Here is a 22,574-nt window from a genome sequence, read left to right as displayed (position 1 = left end):
ACAAGACTGTAACACAAGCGCTTTCGGGGACCATGTCCAGAGATGAAAAGAAAGCCATTAGGAGAGGCTCTTTATCACCTTTCAAGTGAGTTATCTGCTAATCTAAACTACTCCTGGGTCAGAGATCTTTTCATGCTTGTGACAGCTGAGTGCAGCATCTCATGGTCTGGGAGGGACCTCCCGCTGCCCACAAATAGGAGGCTCCTGTAATGTTTGCCTCATGACTACGTCTACTCAGCAACAGACCCATGAAGGCTGAGATATTCCAGCAGCATCTTCAAACATCCAAGCTGTATTATCAGAGTCTACTCACAGGAGGTAAAGTATTTTAGGTGTAAAGAAAGAGGGTAAAAGTACAGAATAGTTTTAATGAAAACTGTGTCCTAACGCTAACTTCACATGACAACAGCTCATGGCATCTGACTGACCCAGCTCTGCTGTGGGGTTTCCTGGGGAGTGTCTTTCCCGTGGAGGCAGGTGACCAGCCCTAGGGGGACAGAGCATGTGGCAGAAGCTCCAGGGCAGTGGACCCAGAGGTGGCATCCATTTCTCATTTCACTAAACTTCTCTTTTCCCTCTAGCTTTCATGCCTTCAAGACACAAAGCTGTAATTTTTCTTTTTTTAAATTACTTCAAATTGCTTAAGATAATCTATTAACTACTCCACTAGGCTCCCAACAGTTTTATAACCTGCTTCCTAAAAGAAAGCAGCAAAGAGCAATCCATCTACTGCTGAGTTATATCCCACTGCCAACACAGCTTCGCATGATTTATGAAGTTAAAAAAAAAGCCCAAACACTACCCAGTGGACTTAAAGAAGAGTTGCATTCCCTCCTCAGAGGATTTTCCGGTTAAGACATCACTGAATTTTTGCACACGTATATGATTTGCTCTGATAACTTTTGTGTGGACAAGATCAAACAGTCATTCCATTAATTTTGAAGTTTTTTCCATGTTCCAACCCGTGATGCATTGTCAGATGAAATTTTGTGAAGCAGCCCAAGGTCTTCCCCAGTCTGACTCCTGATCATCATATAACCCCTTGGTCCCCACTTACATCCATGGTGGGCTCTGCACTGTTGTTCCCTGAAAGTCGCTCAGTCATGTCCGACTCTGCAACCCCATGGAATTCTCCAGGCCACAATACTGGAGTGGGTAGCCCTTTCCTTCTCCAGGGGATCTTCCCAACCCAGGGATCGAACCCAGGTCTCCCTCATTGCAGGCGGATTCTTTACCAGCTGAGCCACAAGGGAAGACCAAGAATACTGGAGTGGGTAGCCTATTCCTTCTCCAGCGGACCTTCCCAACCCAGGAATCGAAGAGGTGTCTCCTGCATTGCAGGCAGATTCTTTATCAACTGAGCTACTAGGGAAGCCTGGGTCATGCTTATTCTCATCTGTACAGTTTTACCCGTGAACTCAACTCTTTTCTGACAATCTGCCCCCAAAGTCTTCTTATAAAACTCAAACTGTAATATCAATCACGTATTTACATAGCCTCTCATGCTTTTCAAAGTGCTTTATGTTAATTATGTCATCGGAGCCCCTTAAAAATTCTCTAACACAGGTAGTTAAGAGTGTTAAGTCTTCAATGTTATTCCACTCACCTTGACTTTGTCCATATAACCAGTATCATTCACTGTGACAAATAATTATATGTTCTGTGGTAATTTGGGTTTTTTTAATTGTTTTCAGTTTACAGCACCTGCAAACTCTAGGCTTTATAACTTGTACATGAGCACTATATCACAGAATTACAATAAAGTAACATCACAGGGAAACTTATCTACATCAATCTAAACTAAAAACACATCCTTCAGTACTCATGCCTATGAGCCTTCTTTTAAATATCTGATTATAATCAATTGTTTCTAGATTAGCTCAAAAGTATAAAATTTAGTCTTGACGTTATTCAGAGATCACTTCTAAGTATTAATAGTTTCCCTCGTCTTGGAAGAGAAGGATAGATTTAGCATGAAGGTCCTATTTTTAAGTTAAGAAATTAGAAGGACTTGAGAGTAAATCCTAAGCGATTACACACAGTACAGAATACTAGCAGGAATCTGCTATGTGGTTATAACAAATCCGAGTCGCTGACCGTGGTCATCCCCAGCCTGTGTCCATGCTAACTCTACCAGGTGGCCAGCCCTCCCCAGAAACCCAGATGCCCAGTGGGCTGGCTCTAATAACTTCTCCATGTTGGTGCTTGCAGGTGTTAAAGGACTAATCCATATCCCAGCACATATGAAGGCAGGTAACTGTTTTAAGTTCCTCACTGTTTTTAACTTCTTGCAAGGTTCTAAAACGGATTCATGTCCCCTCTAGCCCTGCTGGAATTAACTTATTCCTTCAACCGGTATTTCTTGAACACCTATTACATGCAGGACCTGATTACGATCTGGCCAAGCAATGATGGGGAACACGTGAGCAGGTCTCATTCCTGTCTCTAAGCAGACTTTTATACTCAGATGGCACCAGTGGTAAAGAACCTGCCTGCCAATGCAGGAGACAGAGGAGGTGTGGGTTCGATCCTTGGGTTGGAAAGATCTCCTAGAGAAGAGCATTGCAACTCACTCCACTATTCTTGCCTGGAGAATCCTGTGGACAGAGGAGCCTGACGGGTTTCAGTCCATGGGGTTGCAAATAGTTGGACATGACTGAAGCAACTTGGCATACTCACCAGCACCAAACTGTGTTACGTCAGTACAACAAATAGAAAACAGTTCTGGTTCATCCTTCACAAAAGTAGCGTGCTGCAGCTGCATATGCTAAAAAGTCTGATTTGAACCTGCTTCCCCTCCCACCCCACAAAGCAGTTTGGAGGGACATTTAAGCTGCTGGGTTTGTGCTTAAAGGAAATAAGAAAAAAGAACAAGAGAAACAAAAGGATCCAAATATAGCTATGTGACTAAAGTCTTTTCCAACTGTGTGTTGTAAACATATTTTTTAGGGAAACTGGCTTCATTTTAAGTAGCTAGTAAAGTGTGACACAGGTTTGTTTGTTTTAGTATGAAACTTTCTTTAGAGGGAGGGGTTGATTTTTTTTTTTAAAGGGGTGTGGCAAGTCAAAGATTCTTGTAAAATATGTGACTTCTTTTCCCCATCCAGGGACAAATTTGGCCTTCTATAGAAACAAAACCCAGTGTGTCATTATGCTTTTTTACCTTCCAAGGCAAAGGCCTATGTTCATCTAGAAAGGCTCACTACTTATAGGTCTAACACTACAGTTACTACAACTCCTAGCAGACCAGGGACAACACACCAGGCGCTGAGGAAACTGGGAGGGGAAGTGAGCCATTCAAGGGCTGGGTGGCCTTGGGACCCCTACTGATTGCCTTCCAAAGCTGGTGGCCACCACTCAGCTCCTCCTGGGTGCTGGGCGGAGGCAAGCCTGGGGGAAAAGCTTTCATACCAGGGCCGCTCAGGTTTCTTTTTAAACCCAAGTTTGCACGGCTCAGGCTGGAGCCTGATCCACGTGACTGAGCACTGAGGCTGTTAATCATTTCCTTTGCTGCCTGAATGGAGGCGAGCAATTACTGCCCAGGCGTTCTTTCCACAACCAAACCCCTGCCTTGTGTCTGGGGCGCATTACCACATACGCTTTGATCAACACGAAGCCTGGTCCTCATGTTAGGAATAAAAAAAAAAAAAGGCTGTAAATGGGTGGCGAGAAAGCATCGTGTTCTCAGGAACTTTCCAGAGTAACCCGACAAGTTTTCCTTTCTAATTACTCTTGCCCTCAACAGTCTGGTGGGTGACATCTGAGATAGCACATCATATTCTGTCCTTGACACGGTTTGACAGCACAAAGAAACCTGGCACTTTGTAATGAATTACTAATGTGCACAAATATCGTAGCACGCGTGAGGGGGGACCAGCAAGAGGCGAGGCGCTGGTTGCCATGACACCAGTCAGTTCAAGCTCAGGTTCGTGATCTTCAACTTTGTCTCAGACTCGTTAGAAGAACATAAAGAGCAAATCTGCGGCTCACACCCAAAAGGTGTGAGTGTAAATTCACGCACGGGCTGCTCACAGTGAATCTGAGAGGGGCAACTCAGAGAGCCTGCTGAACACCGCTGATGGATGAATTATCAGGAGTTACCAGCTAGTCAAGGGATCTCTAAAGGAAGTACATTTCATCAGTCACCAGAGTTAGCAGGTCCCAACGGTAGCTGGCAAGGTTAGCCTGATGCTTAGCCTAAGCCTGACTGTGCTGATGGGGACTTCAGGTCCTATTTGGTGGTGATGGTATAATCGCTGAGTCTCTTTGTGATCCTATGGACTGTAGCCGGCCAGGCTCTTCTGTCCAGGCAAGAATACTGGAGTGGGTTGCCGTTTCTCTTCCCCATCCAGGGATCGAACCTGGGTCTCCTGCACTGTAGACAGATTCTTTACTGACTGAGCCACCAGGGAAGCCCGCACTCCAAAATCTGTCCTCTTATTCAAATGTCTGAGACACGGGGGAGGACATCTAGTTTGTTATCAGGAAAACGTGATTGACTCTTGAGCAGGGCAGGGGTGGGGGGGCTGAGTCAGCAACCAGTATATACCAATTTGTATGTTCAGTGAGACAACTTAGAGTTGGAAGGGACCCAGTGGGATTAGTTTATCTGCAAAAGAGAAAACTTTTAGTAATGGACTCTGGCTAAAAAGTGTGATAAGAGACTTTTGATTACCTGTGTTGAATTTTATCACAAGACTCCAATATCATAACCTGCAACTGGCTGACAGGGTTGCTATGTGACTAAAAAGAAAAGAAAAGAAAGAAGAAGGATATTCAAATGGACACTGACATTGCTATGAAAACATGCTTCGCAAGTTTAATATCTCCATAGCTCCTCAGGGTTCCTCTTCAAAGCATTGGGACCTTTGAAAGATAACTGTAAAGGTCATATTTATAATATAAACAAGAACTTCTTAAACAGAAGTGTGACTGGACATAGACATGACATGTCATATCTTGAGAAATCTTTGAGTGTTAGGTTTACGCCAAATTAACTCCCAACAGTTCCAACCCTCCAGACCATTCTTGGTGCTCTTAATGACAGACTGCAATGCAGAGCCTGCAGCTGCACTGTCAGGACAAATTAACCTAAAGTTAAACAAAAGAGAATGTGAAGAAATGCGGTATCCGGCAAAGTCTGACTCGAGAAATTTCGAGATTGATGACATTTTAAAGGTATAGGTAAAACACTCAGAATATGTTTTCCATATTTTCGAGTTTTTCGAGGTTAATGGACACTGAGCGAGGAGCAAAGCTCATTTCTCACAGTAGGAAAAGGCTACATCCTCTATTTTTGTGCATTTACCTGACTGTCCTGCGGTTAATTCAAGAAAAGGCATCTTAAAAAAAAAAAAAAAATCATTTTGAAGTATTTCTCTCTCACCTGAATGTCCAAAAATAACACAGAAAACTTTCATCTCTAAGTGAAGTCGCTCAGTCGTGTTCGACTCTTTTAGACTTTATGGACTGTGGCTCGCCAGGCTCCTCAGTCCATGGGATTTTCCAGGCAAGAGTACTGGAGTGGGTTGCCATTTCCTTCTCCAGGGAGTCTTTCTGATCCAGGGATCAAACCGGTGTCTCTAGTGTCTCCTGCACTGGCAGGCGGGTTCTATACCACTGCGCCATCTAGGAATCCAACACAAATTCAGAAATTCATGTAATGCGATGACAGCCCTTTTTCCCCTTTCCTGTTTGGGTATGTTTGTAGAGACAAGAAGGATCTCCTGACAAACTGTGCAATAGAGTCTCAAAGATACTGAAGGCTGGAATGAGTCTCAGACTTAACAAGATCAAAGTCTCTATGTGCTTGATATAAAATATTCTCTCTTTAGGTATAGAGAATATGTCATAATCATCAAATTCCTATCAATGTTACATCTACTGTCCTTTTTCTGATTATTCTCAGCCCACAGGGATTGGTTTAACATTTAGAGGCATCAGCAGTTAATACCTAACACACATGCATGAGTCTACTCCTGCAGTTGCCCTGCAACCAAGAAGCTAATAAAAGAGCTGGGCTTTTCAAAGGAACACCTAGATGATGACACCATTAGTTATTCAGCAAAAATAAATGCTTCATTAACTTGCCTTCCCACTGTTAAAACATAGGATGGATCTAGCTTGAGGCAGGGATTCAGATATCAACATTCCCTGACACTTCAGAGTTCACTGTGCAGAAATGCCAGAAAGGAAAGGACTTAAAAACTCAATGTGTCTGGAAAGTACACTGGCCTTTACTGTCCAGAGACCACATAGTTCTGTCAATCACTTAACCTTCCTTGTTAATTGACCTCTCTTGGCTTAACTCATTTGGGAGACAAAAAGGAGATAGCCAAGATTTCTTAGCTCAAAAGTGTGATGATGGCTTATATCCAATCATTCATCCTTCGATTCCCACCACATGTTCAATACACAAGTCTTAACACTGAGGTATTACTTGCCTAAGACTCTCATAAATGACTCAGTAAGGTATCAACTCCATTAGCGCAGTTGCCAGCATCTGGTGAGCAGCAAAAATATCTGTTCATTAAACATTTATATGTTGTCATGACTGTGCCTTTTACAGTAAGATAATTTGAATCCATGCCTCTCATCTAGTAAAAAAAAATTACAATCATTTTTCTGTCTTTTACTTGAGTCCACAGATGCCCAGTGTGTTAAAAGAAACGATGGAAAAAAAAAAAAAAAAAAAGAGCAAGACAATGAATGCTGCCCACTGGTTCCGAAATGCTACATTCCCTGACCCTCCCCCAGCTGAGTTCTAGATGATCAAAGGAGTATGCCATGAGCTCCAGTTTGCGCCCCTTCCCCGATTTAATAACTCTTTATAGAACAGTGAAAATCGCCCGAAAAATTGCAAATAGTCTGCTAACAACAGGTTGTCATTAATCCCTTTGCTTTGCTTTCACATCACCGAAAGTGTAATAAAGACAGATCTTCCCAAGGGCAGGGGCTTCAATTCTGCTCCAGAGACTGGTAACCACTTCCGGGAGGTTCATCCACAGGCACAAGGGCTCAGCCACTGCCTAGGTGGCAGGACGCCCCCCACCCCCACCCCACCCCCGCCGCCAAACCACAGCCCAGCAAGGCCCCCATGATCACTTTCTGTCATCTCTTGTACTTCATATGTGCAAAGAGTTCAAATTCTTCTCTACCTTCTAGGGTGCTTATTGTAGGAGTCTTTGTAAAAAATCAAATCTTTACCTAAACTCAAGGTACATCTCATCAAGAGCTTACTCCTAAAAACTTTCCTTATTCTTAGGCATGCACTGTAACAATTCAGAACTCACTCACTGTGTATGAGGGTCTATGAGGCACCTGTATTGTGCTAGGTATTGTTTAAAAACATCTTTGCAATCGCATGGACTGTAGCCTGCCAGACTCCTCTGCCGATGGGATTTACTAGGCAAGAATCCTGGAGTGGGTTGCCATCTCCTCCTCCAGGGGATCTTGCTAACCCAGGGATCAAACCCACACATCTTCTGCACTGGCAGGCAGATTCTTTACCACTGAGCAACCTGGGAAGCCCTTCTGAAACAAACTTAAGGATTGTAAAAGCCATGTTTTCTAGAAATCGGTTCTCAAACTACGCTATACATTGGAATCATCTGGGGAAGTTCCTTCTGATGCTGGGGCACACCCTAGACCAGTTATATCCCGGAGGGAGTCCAGCACCGGAGCCAGCGTTCCCCAGGTGACTCTGTTGTGCAGCTGCATTTGAGAGCCTAAGAAGAGAGTCATCTTGCCCTTAGCGCCACTGACATTTTGTGTTGGATGATGTTATGCTGTGGGAGGGCTGTCTTGTGCATTGTAGGATGTTAGGCAGTATCTCCGGCCTCTACCCACTAGATGCCAGAAATAACCGCACCAGTTCTGACCCAGGAAAATGTCTTTAGATGTGGCCAAATGCCCCTGGGGAGGAAGAGTCCCCATGAGAACCACTCTTTAGAAGGAATTCGCACATTAGTAAATTAGGTTCCATGTGGTCCAGTGATGATTTTTTCTGAGCTCTAATTCTCATATTGTCATCACATTTTCTAGCTTTGAAAGACATTCTAGACTTTTAAAAAAAAATCACAACTTAAATTCACAACTTATATTCAATCACTTGTTGATTGGGTTAGGCTCAAAAGCCCATTCTTTCTGGTTTACATGTCAAAACCTTCACCACTGTAGCACTCACTTCAGAAATACTGTTGAAGGTAAATAATGCTGACAATTTGCAGGGACCAGGAGTGGAGGAGGGGGATGCACAAGAGGCAAGGCCTCTGCCCTCCTGCAACTTGTTTTCAGTTGTTTTGGTCCTAGGCAGGAAGAACATAGCTCTTCAGCACACTGTGAAACTCCACCCTGGGCACAGCAACCAAGGGGAGGAGTGGGCAAGAGAGCATCTTTTAACAATGGCCTGGAACCACAAAAACAAAACAAACAAAATCCTAGACAAGGATGGACCCCAGCATCCATGGTCTGGCATTTTTCTAGTCTACAAAATTCCTAAAGGACTAACTAGCTCTGGGGAAAAAACATGCAGAGACTACTGAGAAGGTGGGAACGGAAATACACGCTCAAGAGCAGCTCCTCCACTAACTGTGGTGCGACAAGAACCACTTGGCATCTAAATCAAGGGCAGACCCTGACCCAGGAGGTCCGGGAGAGGCCTAAGCCTCCTAATGTGCAGCCTGGCAGGTAACACTACTGCTCTGGACCGCAGGCTGAGCAGAAGGTTGCAGTGTGAGCCAGCTAATGTCTACTCCAAATGTCAAGTGGCTTCAAATAGATTTCTCCTAGAAATTCAACAAAAAAGGCAGACTAATTTCTCTGCCCTCTCTCCTATCTGTGTTCTCTGAACCAGGGTATCTGGGGTTGAGAGGTCCTGTTCTTCACTCCACACATCCTTTCCCCAATAATGTTTTGTCAGACAAACACCAGTTCATATTGATGTCAAGAGCCCTGGGAGATTTGTATGGACAACGATGGGAGCTTATAGGTTGACTGTTTGGTTTGAATGTGTGTGTCCCTCCAAAATTCATGCTGAAACCTAATGCCCAATGTGATGTTGCTGGGTCATGAGGGTAGAGCCCTCATGAATGGGATATGTGCCCTTGTAAAAGAGACCCTTCCCCCTTCCACCATGTGATACAGCAAAGACAGCTGTCTAGAAACCAGGGAATGGGTCCTCACCAGACAACCCATCTCCCAGAGCCTTGACTTTGACCTCGTCCAGCCTCCAGAACTGTAAGCAAAAAGTTCCTGTTCTTTATATGCCCCTTAGTCCATGGTACTCTGCTCAAGGTGCCCAAATGGACTAAGACACCCCCATCCGCATTAGAACAAGCTCTCAAAAAGAGATCCAGTAGACTTCAAAATCCTTTCCCCTTATCTACAGAGCTTTGATGGCTTAGTTTTCAAGGCAAGGAATTTAGACCTTTTTAGCCTCAGTATTCACCTTTAAAAATTTTCCACATTTATTTTTTGAGGTTTTCATGCTTTGATTAGCCTACGAGAAAACCCTAATAGGAAAAGAACTATTCCTTTAAAAATCAGATGCTTAGTCCACAAGTTGGGACACTATCAGCTGGCCAAAGCTGCACAATTTTGAGAATCCATGATTACATTTTCTAAGCAAAGCTCGTGGAGTTATCTGGAATTCTGATCTCATAAGATTATTATATAACAGAATAAAGGTTTTACATTTTCCAGGAGATAAGCCTAGAACAAACCAACAAAAACCAAAACTCAAATCACACTGTTAATTGACATTTCAGTACCAAGTATTTACAGAACTTTCTTCAGCCGGTCCATCTAGAAGAGCCCTTTTTATTCATTACTTTCTGTGTCTGTCAGTGCTGACCTGCAAATTAGGAAGAGAAGGAAGCTGGGTGGCTAAGGATATACCACACTCTCCTTAATGAAGTAACCACCTCAGCTACAGACGACAGAAAATTATGGAAAAACACATGAACTGGGCTTTAGTAATAAAATTGTAGTGTGGTACTGGTTTTTTATAATTTTACATGCTTATCTAATTTATGGAGCAGACTTTTGGGGATATTAGGGTTAATTAGTCATTGCTAAACTAACCATGCTAATTAAAAAAAAAAAAAAAGAACATTTAAAGGTGTATTCATACATTATACCACAGGGCACAAGCCTAAGTGACTCACAGGAGAATTTACCTTAGAACATGTGGCCTGGAGAAGTATCTGCAGAGCTACTACACTGAGGTCCTGGGCTTCCCTAGTGGCTTAGATGGTAAAGAATCTGCTTGCAATGTGGGAAGACCTTGGTTCAATCCCTGGGTCAGGAAGGATCCCCTGGAGAAGGGAATGGCTATACTCCAGTATTCTTGCCTGGAGAATTCCATGGACAGAGAAGTCTGATGAGCTACAGTCCGGGGTCGCAAAGAGCCTGACATGACTGAGTGCTCACACACAAACTAAGGTCCTGGGCTGAGGGTCTAGGTCCTAGATTCTTCCTTCCCCAGTGGAGCCCTTACGCAAGTCCCATAGCCTCTCTCGGTTTGTCTCCTCATCCATAAAAATGTGGATAATGGCTCTACTTAATTGAGAGTTGCTGTGAGGAGCAAATGAGAGAAGAGCGTTCATGAAAGGGTTTTGTAAAATTTAAGCGCTATATAAAAGTACAGTAAATGCACCCAAGGCTAATCAAGCATATATTTATAGGGTACTTGGGTTAGAAGTGCTATCTATTTTTGGTTATGTTGTTTCTTCAAGTTCCTGCCAGTTCCAGGTTCTTACCATGTATGGTTCCCAGGCCCCCTGCCCTCCGGGCAGTGTCAGACCACACTTCCGGCAAAAACCCCGCACTGGACCACCAGAAGCGGTCTCACACACCCGGGGCTGAAAGCTGCCCGCCCTCTTCCTCCAGGATCCTGGGAGATGCTCAGAAACAACAGACACTTTCCAGTAACACTTCTCTTCCTCCAGAATCCTGGGAGATGCTCGGGAACCACACACACTTTCCGGTAACACCTCTTCTCTTCCTCCAGGATCCTGGGAGATGCTCAGAAACAACAGACACTTTCCAGTAACACCTCTTCTCTAATCCTTTTCTTCAGTTCTGTTCTAAGGGTCAGAGAACTACCGTTTCAAAATACAAATGACACTGTTTGATGAAGGGGAGTCCAGCAAATATAAAAATACTAAAAGTCAGTCTGAACTATTTAACAATAATTTATCAGACCTGAGGTTTCTCTTTCCAGAGAGATTACAGAACTATCCTCATTAAAGAGAACCTTGAGAAATCAGTAGGGGGCAGTATGTTAATTACAATTTGCAGGTGGGAAAAAATTCAGGCTTTGAATTTGAAGTTTTCACTTGTCCTCAAGCTACCCATGTGCTTACATAAGTTACACCACAAATATTTTCCCAGTTACACTGATTTGGGAAGTGTTATTTTGAGCCTCATTGTTTAGAGTAACACTGAGAAGCTGAACCGTGTTAATATTCAGCAATTCCAGTACTAAGCCATTTGAAGGCAAGGCAAGAAATTCACATTTTTATGCAAGCGGCAAATGAGAAACACTTTGGTTTCCACAAGCCCCCCAAAATGCCAGTGCTTCCAATTTTAACACTGCTGCCACCTTTCACACATCTTTGTGGGATCTTTGGAAGTTTCACCCACCAAGTCATGTTGTGTTTCCAAATGTGAATTCACTGTAAGTGCCTTGTCAGTTGGGCTCATTTGACAGCACTCAAGTTTGCGGCAGTAATTGCCCTTCCTTGTTCAATATTCTAGCAGCATTTGCTGCCGTGTTGGAAGTCTTATCATCATTATGAGAGGATATTCATTTTTTTTTTTTTCTCCCTGTGGTTCACTTAATTTTAGCTTCAGAGCATTTAGGAAAATGGTCCCTGACAGGTGTGAACTTGAGTTTTGAGGGACTTGACAAATAAAGTGAAAAAGAAAAAGAAACACCCCGGGAGCAGGCCATGCTGGATAAGAGCAAGTAAAAGACAGTGGCATCCTTTTGTCAGAAGGCATGCCCGCCGGTGCTGTGATGGCGTAAGCCTGTGCAAACCCAGAGGTCCAGGTGATGGGAACTGGCTGGCCAGGTATGGCAGGGTGAACGAGATTAGGTCCTAAGGCCATGCTCTGACAACAATTACTCTAAACAGTGGTGTCTGATCAGGGTTAGACCACAATCTGGGAGGTTCTCTGAGACAGCCCTATCATGGGACCCAGCTGTATGCTTTACCTGTCTACTGTATATTTTCAAAGAAAGAATTAAAAGATTCCATCCTCTGAGTAACTTTCTGGTTATGCTTACAAGGGGTCTCTGCCTAGGTCAGTTGATAGAACTTTAAGAGGGGGTTAGTTCTTTGAATAGCCAACTACACCAGTAACTTCTGAGATAAGAAATCACTAATTAAACCAAGGGAGATTAACACATTTTAATCCGATCCCTGGAGTTACAGGCTCAAAACACTGGATTTAACCCCTGCAGCTGAGGCAGGGAACAGGTCCCTATTTCTTAAGGACTCTCAAGAGTTTGTCACACTCCAGAGATGAACAACAAAAGGCCCTTTATCTTGGAACAACTAGTGGCTCTGTGTGGGGAAGGAAGACATAAATTCACCCTGCCAGGACACCCCCTAGTGGAATTTCAGCATAGTACAATTTGGGGGTCCAAAACCATCCCCCGTGTTTTGGACTTAACACAGCCTCTGGAGCACTTTTCCAAGTCCAGAGGCTGTAGCTGCACCAATCATGGTCAGGAGCCTTCTTCCTCACTGAGCACTCCCACACAAGCGCACGAACCACACACATCATCTCTCCATCCAGTCACATAGGCAGATTGCCGGATTAGGCAGAGACAAGTTGCCTACTTATCATCATTTCAGTTTCTGAAAGAACTAGAACAAGAATTTTAGATGAATCTGCTATTAATATTCCTTAACTCAAGGGGGGAAAAAAAACATTAAAAAAGAGTTTCCTACTGAAAAAAAATTATTCCCCCTCCCTATTGAGGGTATTAAACTGCTTGGAAGGAGTTTTCCGATTGTCACATCTTACGTATGTTCAAATTACTCAAGTCAATTCACTAGAATTTGCCAAAGATCCTGAAAATCTGAAAAATGGTTAAGGTAAAGATAAATGTTGTTTTCAAACTGTGGTGCTGGAGAGGACTCTTGAAAGTTCCTCGGACTGCAAGGAGATCAAACCAGTCAATCCTAAAGGAAATCAACCCTGAATATTCACTGGAAGGACTGATGCTGAAGCTCCAATACTTTGGCCACCTGATACGAAGAGCTAACTCATTGGAAAAGACCCTGATGCTGGGAAAGACTGAAGGCAGGAGAACGGGGTGATAGAGGATGAGATGGTTGGATGGCATCACCGGCTCAATGGACATGAGTCTGAGCAAGCTCCAGGAAATAGTGAAGGATAGGGAAGCCTGGCCTGCTGCAGTCCATGGGGTCCCAAAGAGTCGAAGACAACTCAGTGACTGAGCAACAACAAAAGACAAATGTAGAAGAGAATACACTGAGAATGTGAGCAGTTAAGCATTTAAGCACAGGGTCTGCAGCCACGCTCTGGGCCACGGTGACCTGATCCTGCAGCCAATCGAATGGCTAAGGACTCTGCCAGGTGCTCCCCACTCAGTCTTTCTGAAAAAGCTAGTCCGGCAGTGTCAGCATTAGCGCAGGTTAACGAATGCTGCCACTCTGACGTGCCCTGTAGGTTAATGTCTACTTGGGCAGATACTGGATAAAGCCCTGGATGTAGAAATAATGAAGGAGAAAAGAACATCAATTTTGCTTCCAAAAACCAAGATTAAACAGCACATAATCAAACAAGAGAGTGCCATTCCCTGAACAAGGAACATGCAACTATTCTATTTCACAAAGACTGCCCCCTTTGGTATATCAAGACCCTATGAAGTTAATGTGAAAAGATTTCAAATGTGTTCGTTTTTCTTTCTCAGGAGTAGTGATACATTTTGTCTGAACTATTCAACTTTTGTCCCTGAGGAAGACGGGACCCAAATGGTAGGAGAGGTGAGTGTGCCGGCCCCTTCAGGCCCAGTGAGGCGATGGGCTTGGCAGGCAGGTGGAAATCGGCTTTGGAAGGCTGGAGCTGCCATGCTAACGAACCTGGACTTCACTCTGTGAACAATATGGTCACGCAAGGGCTTGGGGTAAGGTTCTAGTCAGCATAATCTTTAAGTAGGCATACGAGCAATTCAAGTCTGCTTAGGTACCCTCAGGTTGGCGAACAAAGGCTGGAAACAGGGAGAGAAGTTCACAGATTCTTTGCAGAGACCAGGCAAGAGGTGACGGAAGCACAGAGGAGGATGTGGCAATGGAAAGGAGAGGATCAAAGTACACAGTTTGGTGACCCACGAGTGTGTGCAGGATGGAGGATTAAAGACATTGCTGATGTTTCCAGGCCTGGCATCTGCCACACACCAGGGGATTCAAGACGGGGCAAAGAGGAATCGCTTTCCATTTTGAGATTTGCTGGTTTTAGGGAATGCATGGAAGAGGCAAGACAGTTGTATGAACTTGGGAACTCTCAGAAATCACAGTCAAAGCCACTGAAATAAAGAGACTACCCAGCTTGAGGAGCACAGTGAGAAGCGGTCTGAGCATGCCATACTAGACAGCCCTCAGATCTTGGAAGCAGGGAGAAGAGAGAACTGGGAAGATGAGAGGAGAAGCAGGAGAAAGTGGGCTTATCATGGCAGCAAGAGCGCCAGCATCTCAAAGAGATGCTTGACGGGCTCACTTTCGGTAGAAAGGTCATGCCACACACTGGATGTGGCCATTAAATAAGCCCCTGCCATTTTCTCATATGACATCGGTTACTTGGCAGTTGTTTTCCAAACAACTGAGATAACCAGATTACAACATATATCAAAGGTGCTAGGAAGATTTTTGTAGGATGGTTCCCTGCTCACACCGGTTACTTATCATGTCATAGATGTTTATTTCTAGTAGCACTAGATTTGGGTCCAGCATGTAATGCATCAAATATAGACACTTGAGCTCAATGAGCACGTGATCTTATTTTATGTTAGGAAAGAAGGCTATGAAATGACCCTGATAGGAATGTACAGAGTTCCAGGTACCCAAGCAGTTGCTATCTAAGAGACATTTTACTCGGTTTTTAACTGTGACCATGAGAATAACATGAAGTATGCTGACCCTATGTCAGTTTACAATTCGGTCCAAGACACAAAAAGTTTATTGCAGAAGCTCAAAACATTTGATGTTTATGCATATGAATTTATTTAATAACAAACGCCAGCTTTAGTACAGACTTGAAAATGCATTACGACTTTCACATTTTTAGTCGCTGTCCTAAGACAGGAAAACAATACTCTATAAAATATTTACCCTAAGAATTCTTAATATTACATTTTGGAGGAGGAAGTATCAGCTACATAGTTTTATAAGAATACTTTAGAAGTGATTTTTTTTTTAAATTCCAAATCCAAGAAGCCACAAACAAAACTAGATTTCTCTAACCAGAGGACAGAGGAATACAGTATTTGAGATTAAAAACCAATAAATCACGTAAGAACTTCAACATTAATGATTAGGGACCATTCATGAGATATTAGGTACAACCATAGCACTAATGTCTTTAAGTGCTACATTACTCAGATCTAACTGGTAGGCTTTTACTTTTCCTGGATGGATTTTAACTAAATAGACTTTAGACACTTGGATATAGATAAATGCCCAATTCAGTAATTAGTATTTTAAAACTGTGAAACCTTTTAAGTTAAGTGGTCTATTAATTAACTACCAATTATCTTGTCTGACTATCATATCAATAGAAGTAAATTACCGACTAGCAATTTGACAGATTTAGCCCTTTACCATGCAAAATTTCTTTAGAACATAAAAAGGCCTGGAGTTAAATGCTTTTGCTTCCCCCTTTTGGTTAATCGGGGATCAATTTGCTGCTCATGTATAAATGCCAAATGCAGCTCTTTGGTCAAAAAGGACCTACAGATAAATTCTGTCTTTTAGAAATGACAAGTTATGATTTTTTTTTTCCTTTTAAAGATTCCCTTTAAAAATAACAAGTGAAGCAAAATATTAATGTTTTTTGGAGAAACATGGGTTTGTAGCTCCTATGTGGAGGCCAGTTCTCCATATTTCAAAGGATACTAGAGAAGTATTTTCAAGTTTCTGCCTTTTACCCAGATACAGAGTGAGTCTGAATAGATATGGTTTCTCTGATTTATGCCAAAAGTCAAGAGCATTGTATTGCACACATTCCCATGTTCTTGTCCTAACTGAATGTTGCACAACAGATGATGCTGATTAAAACCTACCCACTAAATCTATTACTTCTTGACTGGTAACCAAGACAAGGTTCCGAGGAGAGCTGCTGGGCTAGAAGAACCCTGAGTATCATAGCTTTGTGAGCCCATGGACTGTAGCCTGCCAGGCTCCTTTGTCCATGGGATTCTTCAGGCAAGAATAGTAGAGTGGATTGCTGTTCCCTTCTCCAGGGGATCTTCCTGACCCAGAGATCAAATCTGGGTCTCCTGCATTGAGGGCAGATCTTTCACTGTCTAAGCCACCAAGTAAGCCCAGAGCAGACCGGAAGGCTGTGCAAAATAATGCTAAGTACTACAAATACTTCTAATGGGTATGGAAATAGGTCCAAGGCTGAGAAGCAAGAAAGGAATTGCATCACAGACTTAGAGAATGAACTTATGGTTTCCAGGGAATGGGGGAAGGATGGGGGGAAAGGATAGTTAAGGAGTATGGGATGGACATGTACACACTGCTGTATTTAAAATGCAAAACCAACAAGGACCTACTGTATAGCACATAGAACTCTGCTCAATGTAATGTGGCAGCCTGGATGGGAGGGGAGTTTGGGGGAGAATGGATACATGTACAAGTGGCTGAGTCTCTTTGCAGTCCATGTGAAACTATTACAACCTTGTTAATTGGCTACACTCCAGTATAAAAGTTTAAAAAAAAATCAAAAAAGAAATGAACCATGGCCAGAATCCTCTCCTTGAGGCTCAGCTAGAAACAGGAATGACTGCCATATATTCGAACTGAGCTGATTTAAACTTATCTATCAACCACCAGCCTTGCACCAACAAGCAGAGTCAATATACTATAGGAAAAAGCAAGCTTACAGGTGGGCCGGAGAATGGAAAAGTTGTGGATGAAAACAAAAGGAGAGACACGCGGTAACAAACATAAGATCCCTCACTTTGAGATCCTGTCAATCTTCCGCAGCTTGAATTAGTCCAACATAATGCTTACCTTTTGAAACTTCAGAAGCCAGACTCATGGGAGCATTCTCTGAGTAGGTGATCTTCTAAATATTTAAGCAGAAGCCTAGCCTCTACTATCAAACATTTACTAAGTGACTAAGAGTAGAGTTCTGTTCCTGGCAGAGGAAAACAAACAGAGGTCCGTAACAAGTTGCCTTCAGACAGCGTGCCATCTACCTGGGGCTCCGGGGGAGCAATGGATCAGGAGGTACCCCAGAGAGCACACAGCAGGCACAAAGGACGAGGACGACAACAAACAGCACGAGAGATCAACAGAAAGAAGAGCTCAGTTATTCAGCTGCAGCTTCATCAGAAAACAAAGGGCTGGACAAGATGGTCTCTCAGGATCCTTGTGGCTCCAACACATCAAAACACGAGAAAAGGGCCAGAGTGAGGATGCAGGTCATAGGAAGAACCTGAGCTAGCTCTGAAAAGATGTCTAGAGCGGAGCAGACGGCCTTCCAGGCCGGGGGAGTGGTACAAGGGGTGGTTTGAAATCGGAGCACCCACAGTGAACATCCACTCGGTTTCTAGTTCATTGCCTATGACTGTAGAGCTGGGTCAGGATCAACACACTGCTGATTATGTTATGAACACAGACATCAACTGCTACTTAAAAAGTCTGGCTCAAGGTGACCTGTTCCAGTCACTGAACGAGTCTTGGCTCAGATGATCCACTCTTTAAAATGTATGGGGCAACTACTTTTCCCCACCCGGATGCAGTAAAAAGACACTGTGCTAGTTACCTTTTTCTGGAAGGAAAGCAGCACACGACAGTACATCTTGGAACAGTTACCACGAACATTTTCACCTAAGGGGACTACTGGAAGGGAAGCTGAATTCAGGTGGTTCTTAGACTACTTGATGCCCTCCCCCAAAGAAATCACTATAAAATTATAGTAAGTTGTCTTCTAAATGTTGGCTTGCTAGATTTCTTCCTAAATGGTTTGTAAGTCTTGGCAAGAAGTCAGAAACTCCAACTCTTAAAATGAATTTTCTGACTCAATTTTGAAAATAAATTCTGAGGTTTAGATGCTTAAGGGAAAAACAGCTGGAGAATTCAGGAGCCTCCCATAGTTTAATATGAAGTGACGTCATTCCTGTCAAAGCGTCCAAGAACTCCCTAAATTGTGCAGTTAAACAACATTTCCAAGCAAAGGAAGGACTCTGGGAAGGTGGCACATTCCTCTTTGGTAGAGAGAGAGATTTGGTGCCACAAAAATTTTTCTGTTCAAAATTTAATTTCCTCCTTAGGTTAGAAAGTCTATCAACTGATGTGCATTTTTAAAGCTGAGGCTATGGATTTTTTATGCCTAAGATACTTGACTTGGCTCTCTTTTTATAGGATGTCTGACAAAAAGAAGCTTTCCTCTTACTAGTACCTAACTTCAGATTGTACAGGGTTTTTCTAAAAATCTGGTTATGTGTGACATTGTACAATTCAGCAAAATAATCAAGCAGGGCAATTGGGCACGGTGGTTAAACTTCAGAGTACTTTGTGGAGGTAAAGGTTCACAGTTTGGAAATGCATCATCTCAGAAGTGACTGGGAAAAAAAGAACAATCCTGGTGCCCATGGTTCATAACTAGTCAACTGATGGCTAGAGCTCTGTTTAAGAATGACAAATGGACTGAAATCAGATGCAGTTGCTAAGGCAGCCTCATCCTCACCAGGTTTTAAATATGAAAACTACAGTCTACCTGCAATTTATGTACATCTTTTATTTCAAGTGGTGGCTATTTGATTTACTCCAAATTATAAACACACAAGATTCCTGATGAACTGTGTTGCCAAGTTTATTCTCTTGCGCTGGCTTTTACCCACCTGATCAGCTGCCCCATTTCTGCGGCCCCCACGGGAACAGAATTTTTATTCAGTGTCCCATTCCCACTGCGCACCACACATACGCATCTACGTGTGTGCACGCGCACACACAAAACACACTTGAAGCCCTCCAAACTGTATTTGGCAACCTTACGCGCTTAAAACATAGGTATGAGTTAGCGTCTGTCATTTACACATTCATTTTTAGAGCTTTGGAAATGATTTAAAGCTCACGCTTGAATATACAACACTGAAATGAGCTTCTGCGGGGATCAGAGAAATGGCTTACTGTTCAAGGAGCAATGTTTCAACGAGTACTTCTAAAGCCAGATTAAGTTTTTAAGCAGTTGCTAAAAAATTAATGAGGTTTAATGTGACCTATTTAGGAGAAACAGTTCTTTATTGTGTTCTGTTAGAAGACTAATCCGCCTATGAGACAACAAATAAACAAAAATCCTATTTCCTTATCCCTTCTTTATTGGATCCCACCTGCCTACAAAAGTAAAAGGGGGTTAGAAGACCATAAAGTGGGTCAAGAGCGTACAGTTAAAGGGGAGAGCGTCACGCCTACTGTTAGAAAAGGTCAGCTGGCACACCGGGATAAGTTATGCCCCCGAGCAGAAGGCCCTCTCTCTCATCTATTTAGATGAGGTAATAGTTCTATGATGACTGGAGGCTGAAATGGTTCAAGTCCCTGTTTTGCCAGGTCTCAACCCCTCTGCCCCCTACAGAGGGACTCTGTGGTCCTTTCAGAGTGACTTCTTAGAGATATATCTTCTAAGCTGAGAAAGTTCTGAGATATGCCCCAATATGCCACAGACCCTGGGGATAGTCAGTGGATGGTAAGTGGCTGCCAGGGTGGCCTGACCACTCCCACCGGACCACAGATGCTGATCTCAGAATCTTTGGCGCTTTCTGAAATGTGGCTCAGCAGTAATTTGGAAGCCTAAACTCTGACTTTAGGAATTCATAAGAACAACTGATGTTTTACAAACTCAACAGAAAGTAAAATAAACAAACCCAGGGTTTTATACTCCCTCTTGTTATTTTTATGGCAATCTTTCAAACTAGTTCAAAATGTTCAGTCCTCTACCCTCTCCAGAAGTTCTGAATTGGGAGTGGGGGGCGGGGGGAGGAAAACAACCACTTAATAGTAACCAGCATACACTGTAATTCACCAGGGGGTGAAGAGAGAGTTGGAAGGAAGCTTTGTGGGTGAAAGAGTGCAGGTGGCTTTCAGGCTGGTACTGAAATCTTGCTCTTTCCCAACCTTCTTGCTGAGTATGGCCCAATAATAAAAACAAGGATGTTTATATTTACCCAGAAGTGTGCGTGGCAATTGACCATCATGGTTCTCTCAATGAGCTCATCGGGACATTCCAGGAGGTGATGCCCAGACACCACACCGGCGTTATTGACCAGGACAGAGACCTCACCGACTTCCTTCCGGACCCTTTCCGCTGTCAGGTAGACGTTCTCCCTCTTTCCCACATCACAGGTGTAGGTAAAAACCTGCAAGTTACAGTGGGGCAGAATTTCTTCCTCACCATTCCCAGCTGTCCTCAGAAGTCCAGATGAAGGGAAAAAAAATGGAACAGAGAAGGGACAGGAGGGGGGGTGCAAAACATGAGTCACGTGGCCATAGTAGGACAAAGATCACACAAAACAAAAATACTACAGTGAGCTTCAAGTTTCTAACACCATAAGGCTTGCCAATGACTGCACTTACAGCTGCCTTCCTCCCTCTAGTCTTTGGGAATTATAGCAATTTACTGGATAACTTTGCTTAGGGGAAAATCATGTAATTGTGACCAGCCCAATACAAGTCAGACCTCATGGGATTGGCTTTCTGGAGCTAAAGACACCTGGAATGAACAGATCTCAGCCCAGAGAGTAACACCTCCTCCTCCCAAACACACACACACAGACTCCTCTTTGGGGGGAACAGTGGTCAGAAGCAGCTCTTACTCTATTTAGTCTGTCTGCGAGCCCCGAGGCTCACAAATCAAAACTGTAATTAATAATCTGAACTCAGCCAAAGTCCAGAAATGAACCGAATTTGTTACAACAAAGTGAGGATCACACTGATTGGTCCTACCTGGAGTAGCTAAAACCCCCAAGCAGCAGCCTTACATAAACTGAGTTGACAGGTAAATGTGTGATTTTCCTGTATAAGAACTCAATCTAAAAACCTGATCTCTTCTCTGGAAAACAACCACCTTTCTCTTTTAGGTTTGGGCAGGGAGCACAGAAATCTGTTTGCTACCCTCATACCAATGGAGATGTACCAGTTTTAACCTTTGATTTTCTGACATAAAAGACAGGTGCCAAAAATTTTGGTGACAAATGATCGATATCGGGGAGGGGTGGTGTACAAGTTAATTCTCCCAATATAATTCGGTGTTTTCTCTGGAAATGAAAAAATTGTCAAAAAGCAAGAGCCATTATCAAATCCAGACCGATACTTATGGTCGGTTATGTTTTCCACTTTGGCTTTTTTTTTTTTAAGTCTCAGACTCAGGTTAGTTAATAAATACCCAGAAATGCAGATTTCCTAAGGTTATCAAAAACATGGAATTAATTTTACAATAAGGCTTAAATCCTTCAAGCGTTTTCCCTTAAGAGGCCGGGTGTCTTTCAGTCGGGCTGAGTATGTAACTCAAGCACTGACTTAACATCTCCGGTGCAACAATGTTAATTATTTTCCCGTGGCTAAACCTATAGTGAAATCATCAATGCTGCCCTCGTCTCAGCCCTTCAGACAGCAGTAACTTACGCGTATGTATCAATGAGAGAGTCTGAGAACAACTTCCCAAAGACACTAGTTTCTCCTTCCCAAACGAGACTGAGACATCTCTTTAGGATTCAAACCGGGGGTCCCAAGTTCCCTTGCCCTGCTTAGACTCTGAGGGCTTAGGAAAGCCCACAGTCTTCCCCAAAGGGACTGGACCTCCGTTAAGACCGGGCTTTGGCACACTTTCTCCCTTCTGATACAGAAGGGCTCATGCCCCTGATCAGGGGGCAAATTCCACTCGCGGAAGCCTGGGCTGCAGGGGGTAGGGTGCTCTTCCTCGAGAGCAGGACCGGCTGTGACAGTGGGGTTCCGGCGCCCTCAGGGGGAGGGCGCGGGGGTGGGAAGAGGCTCGACCCAACAATGCCGCGGGCGCCGGTCCGAGTTACCTTGCAGCGCCGCGGCGTCGGCCGCCTCCAGGTCGCGGTAGATGTGGCGCACCATGCCCGCCGTCTCCTCGTTGCTCTGGGTGTTGATGTCCCAGAGCACCAGCAGCGCCCGGCGTCGGGCGAACTCGAGCGCGAAGAGGCGGCCCAGGCCGCTGCCGGCGCCCGTAATGAGGCACACCTGGCCGGCCACGCTCTTCTCCTTGGGCCGCACCAACCAGCGCGCAGCGGCCAGCACGAACGCCCAAAGCACTTTGAAAGTGACCACGAAGAACTCCACCACGATGTTCAT

At 43.8% G+C, this 22,574-nt stretch overlaps 1 protein-coding gene across 1 annotated transcript in view; it reads right to left on the bottom strand.

The window, feature by feature from the left end:
- RDH10 (retinol dehydrogenase 10) overlaps positions 1–22,574 on the bottom strand; it is a 28,649-nt gene extending 6,075 nt beyond the window's left edge. The window contains exons 1-2 of the mRNA XM_070802697.1: positions 22,286–22,574; positions 20,426–20,661 (exon numbers count right to left, since the gene is read on the bottom strand). Of these exons, the coding sequence (XP_070658798.1) occupies positions 20,426–20,661; positions 22,286–22,574 (525 nt within the window). The remainder of the gene's footprint in view (positions 1–20,425; positions 20,662–22,285) is intronic.

The sequence above is a fragment of the Bos indicus genome, chromosome 14 (assembly GCF_029378745.1).
Source record: "Bos indicus isolate NIAB-ARS_2022 breed Sahiwal x Tharparkar chromosome 14, NIAB-ARS_B.indTharparkar_mat_pri_1.0, whole genome shotgun sequence".
NCBI lineage: Eukaryota > Metazoa > Chordata > Mammalia > Artiodactyla > Bovidae > Bos > Bos indicus.
Note: the sequence above shows the minus strand (reverse complement) of the source record. Positions and strands in the feature narration are given on the sequence as shown.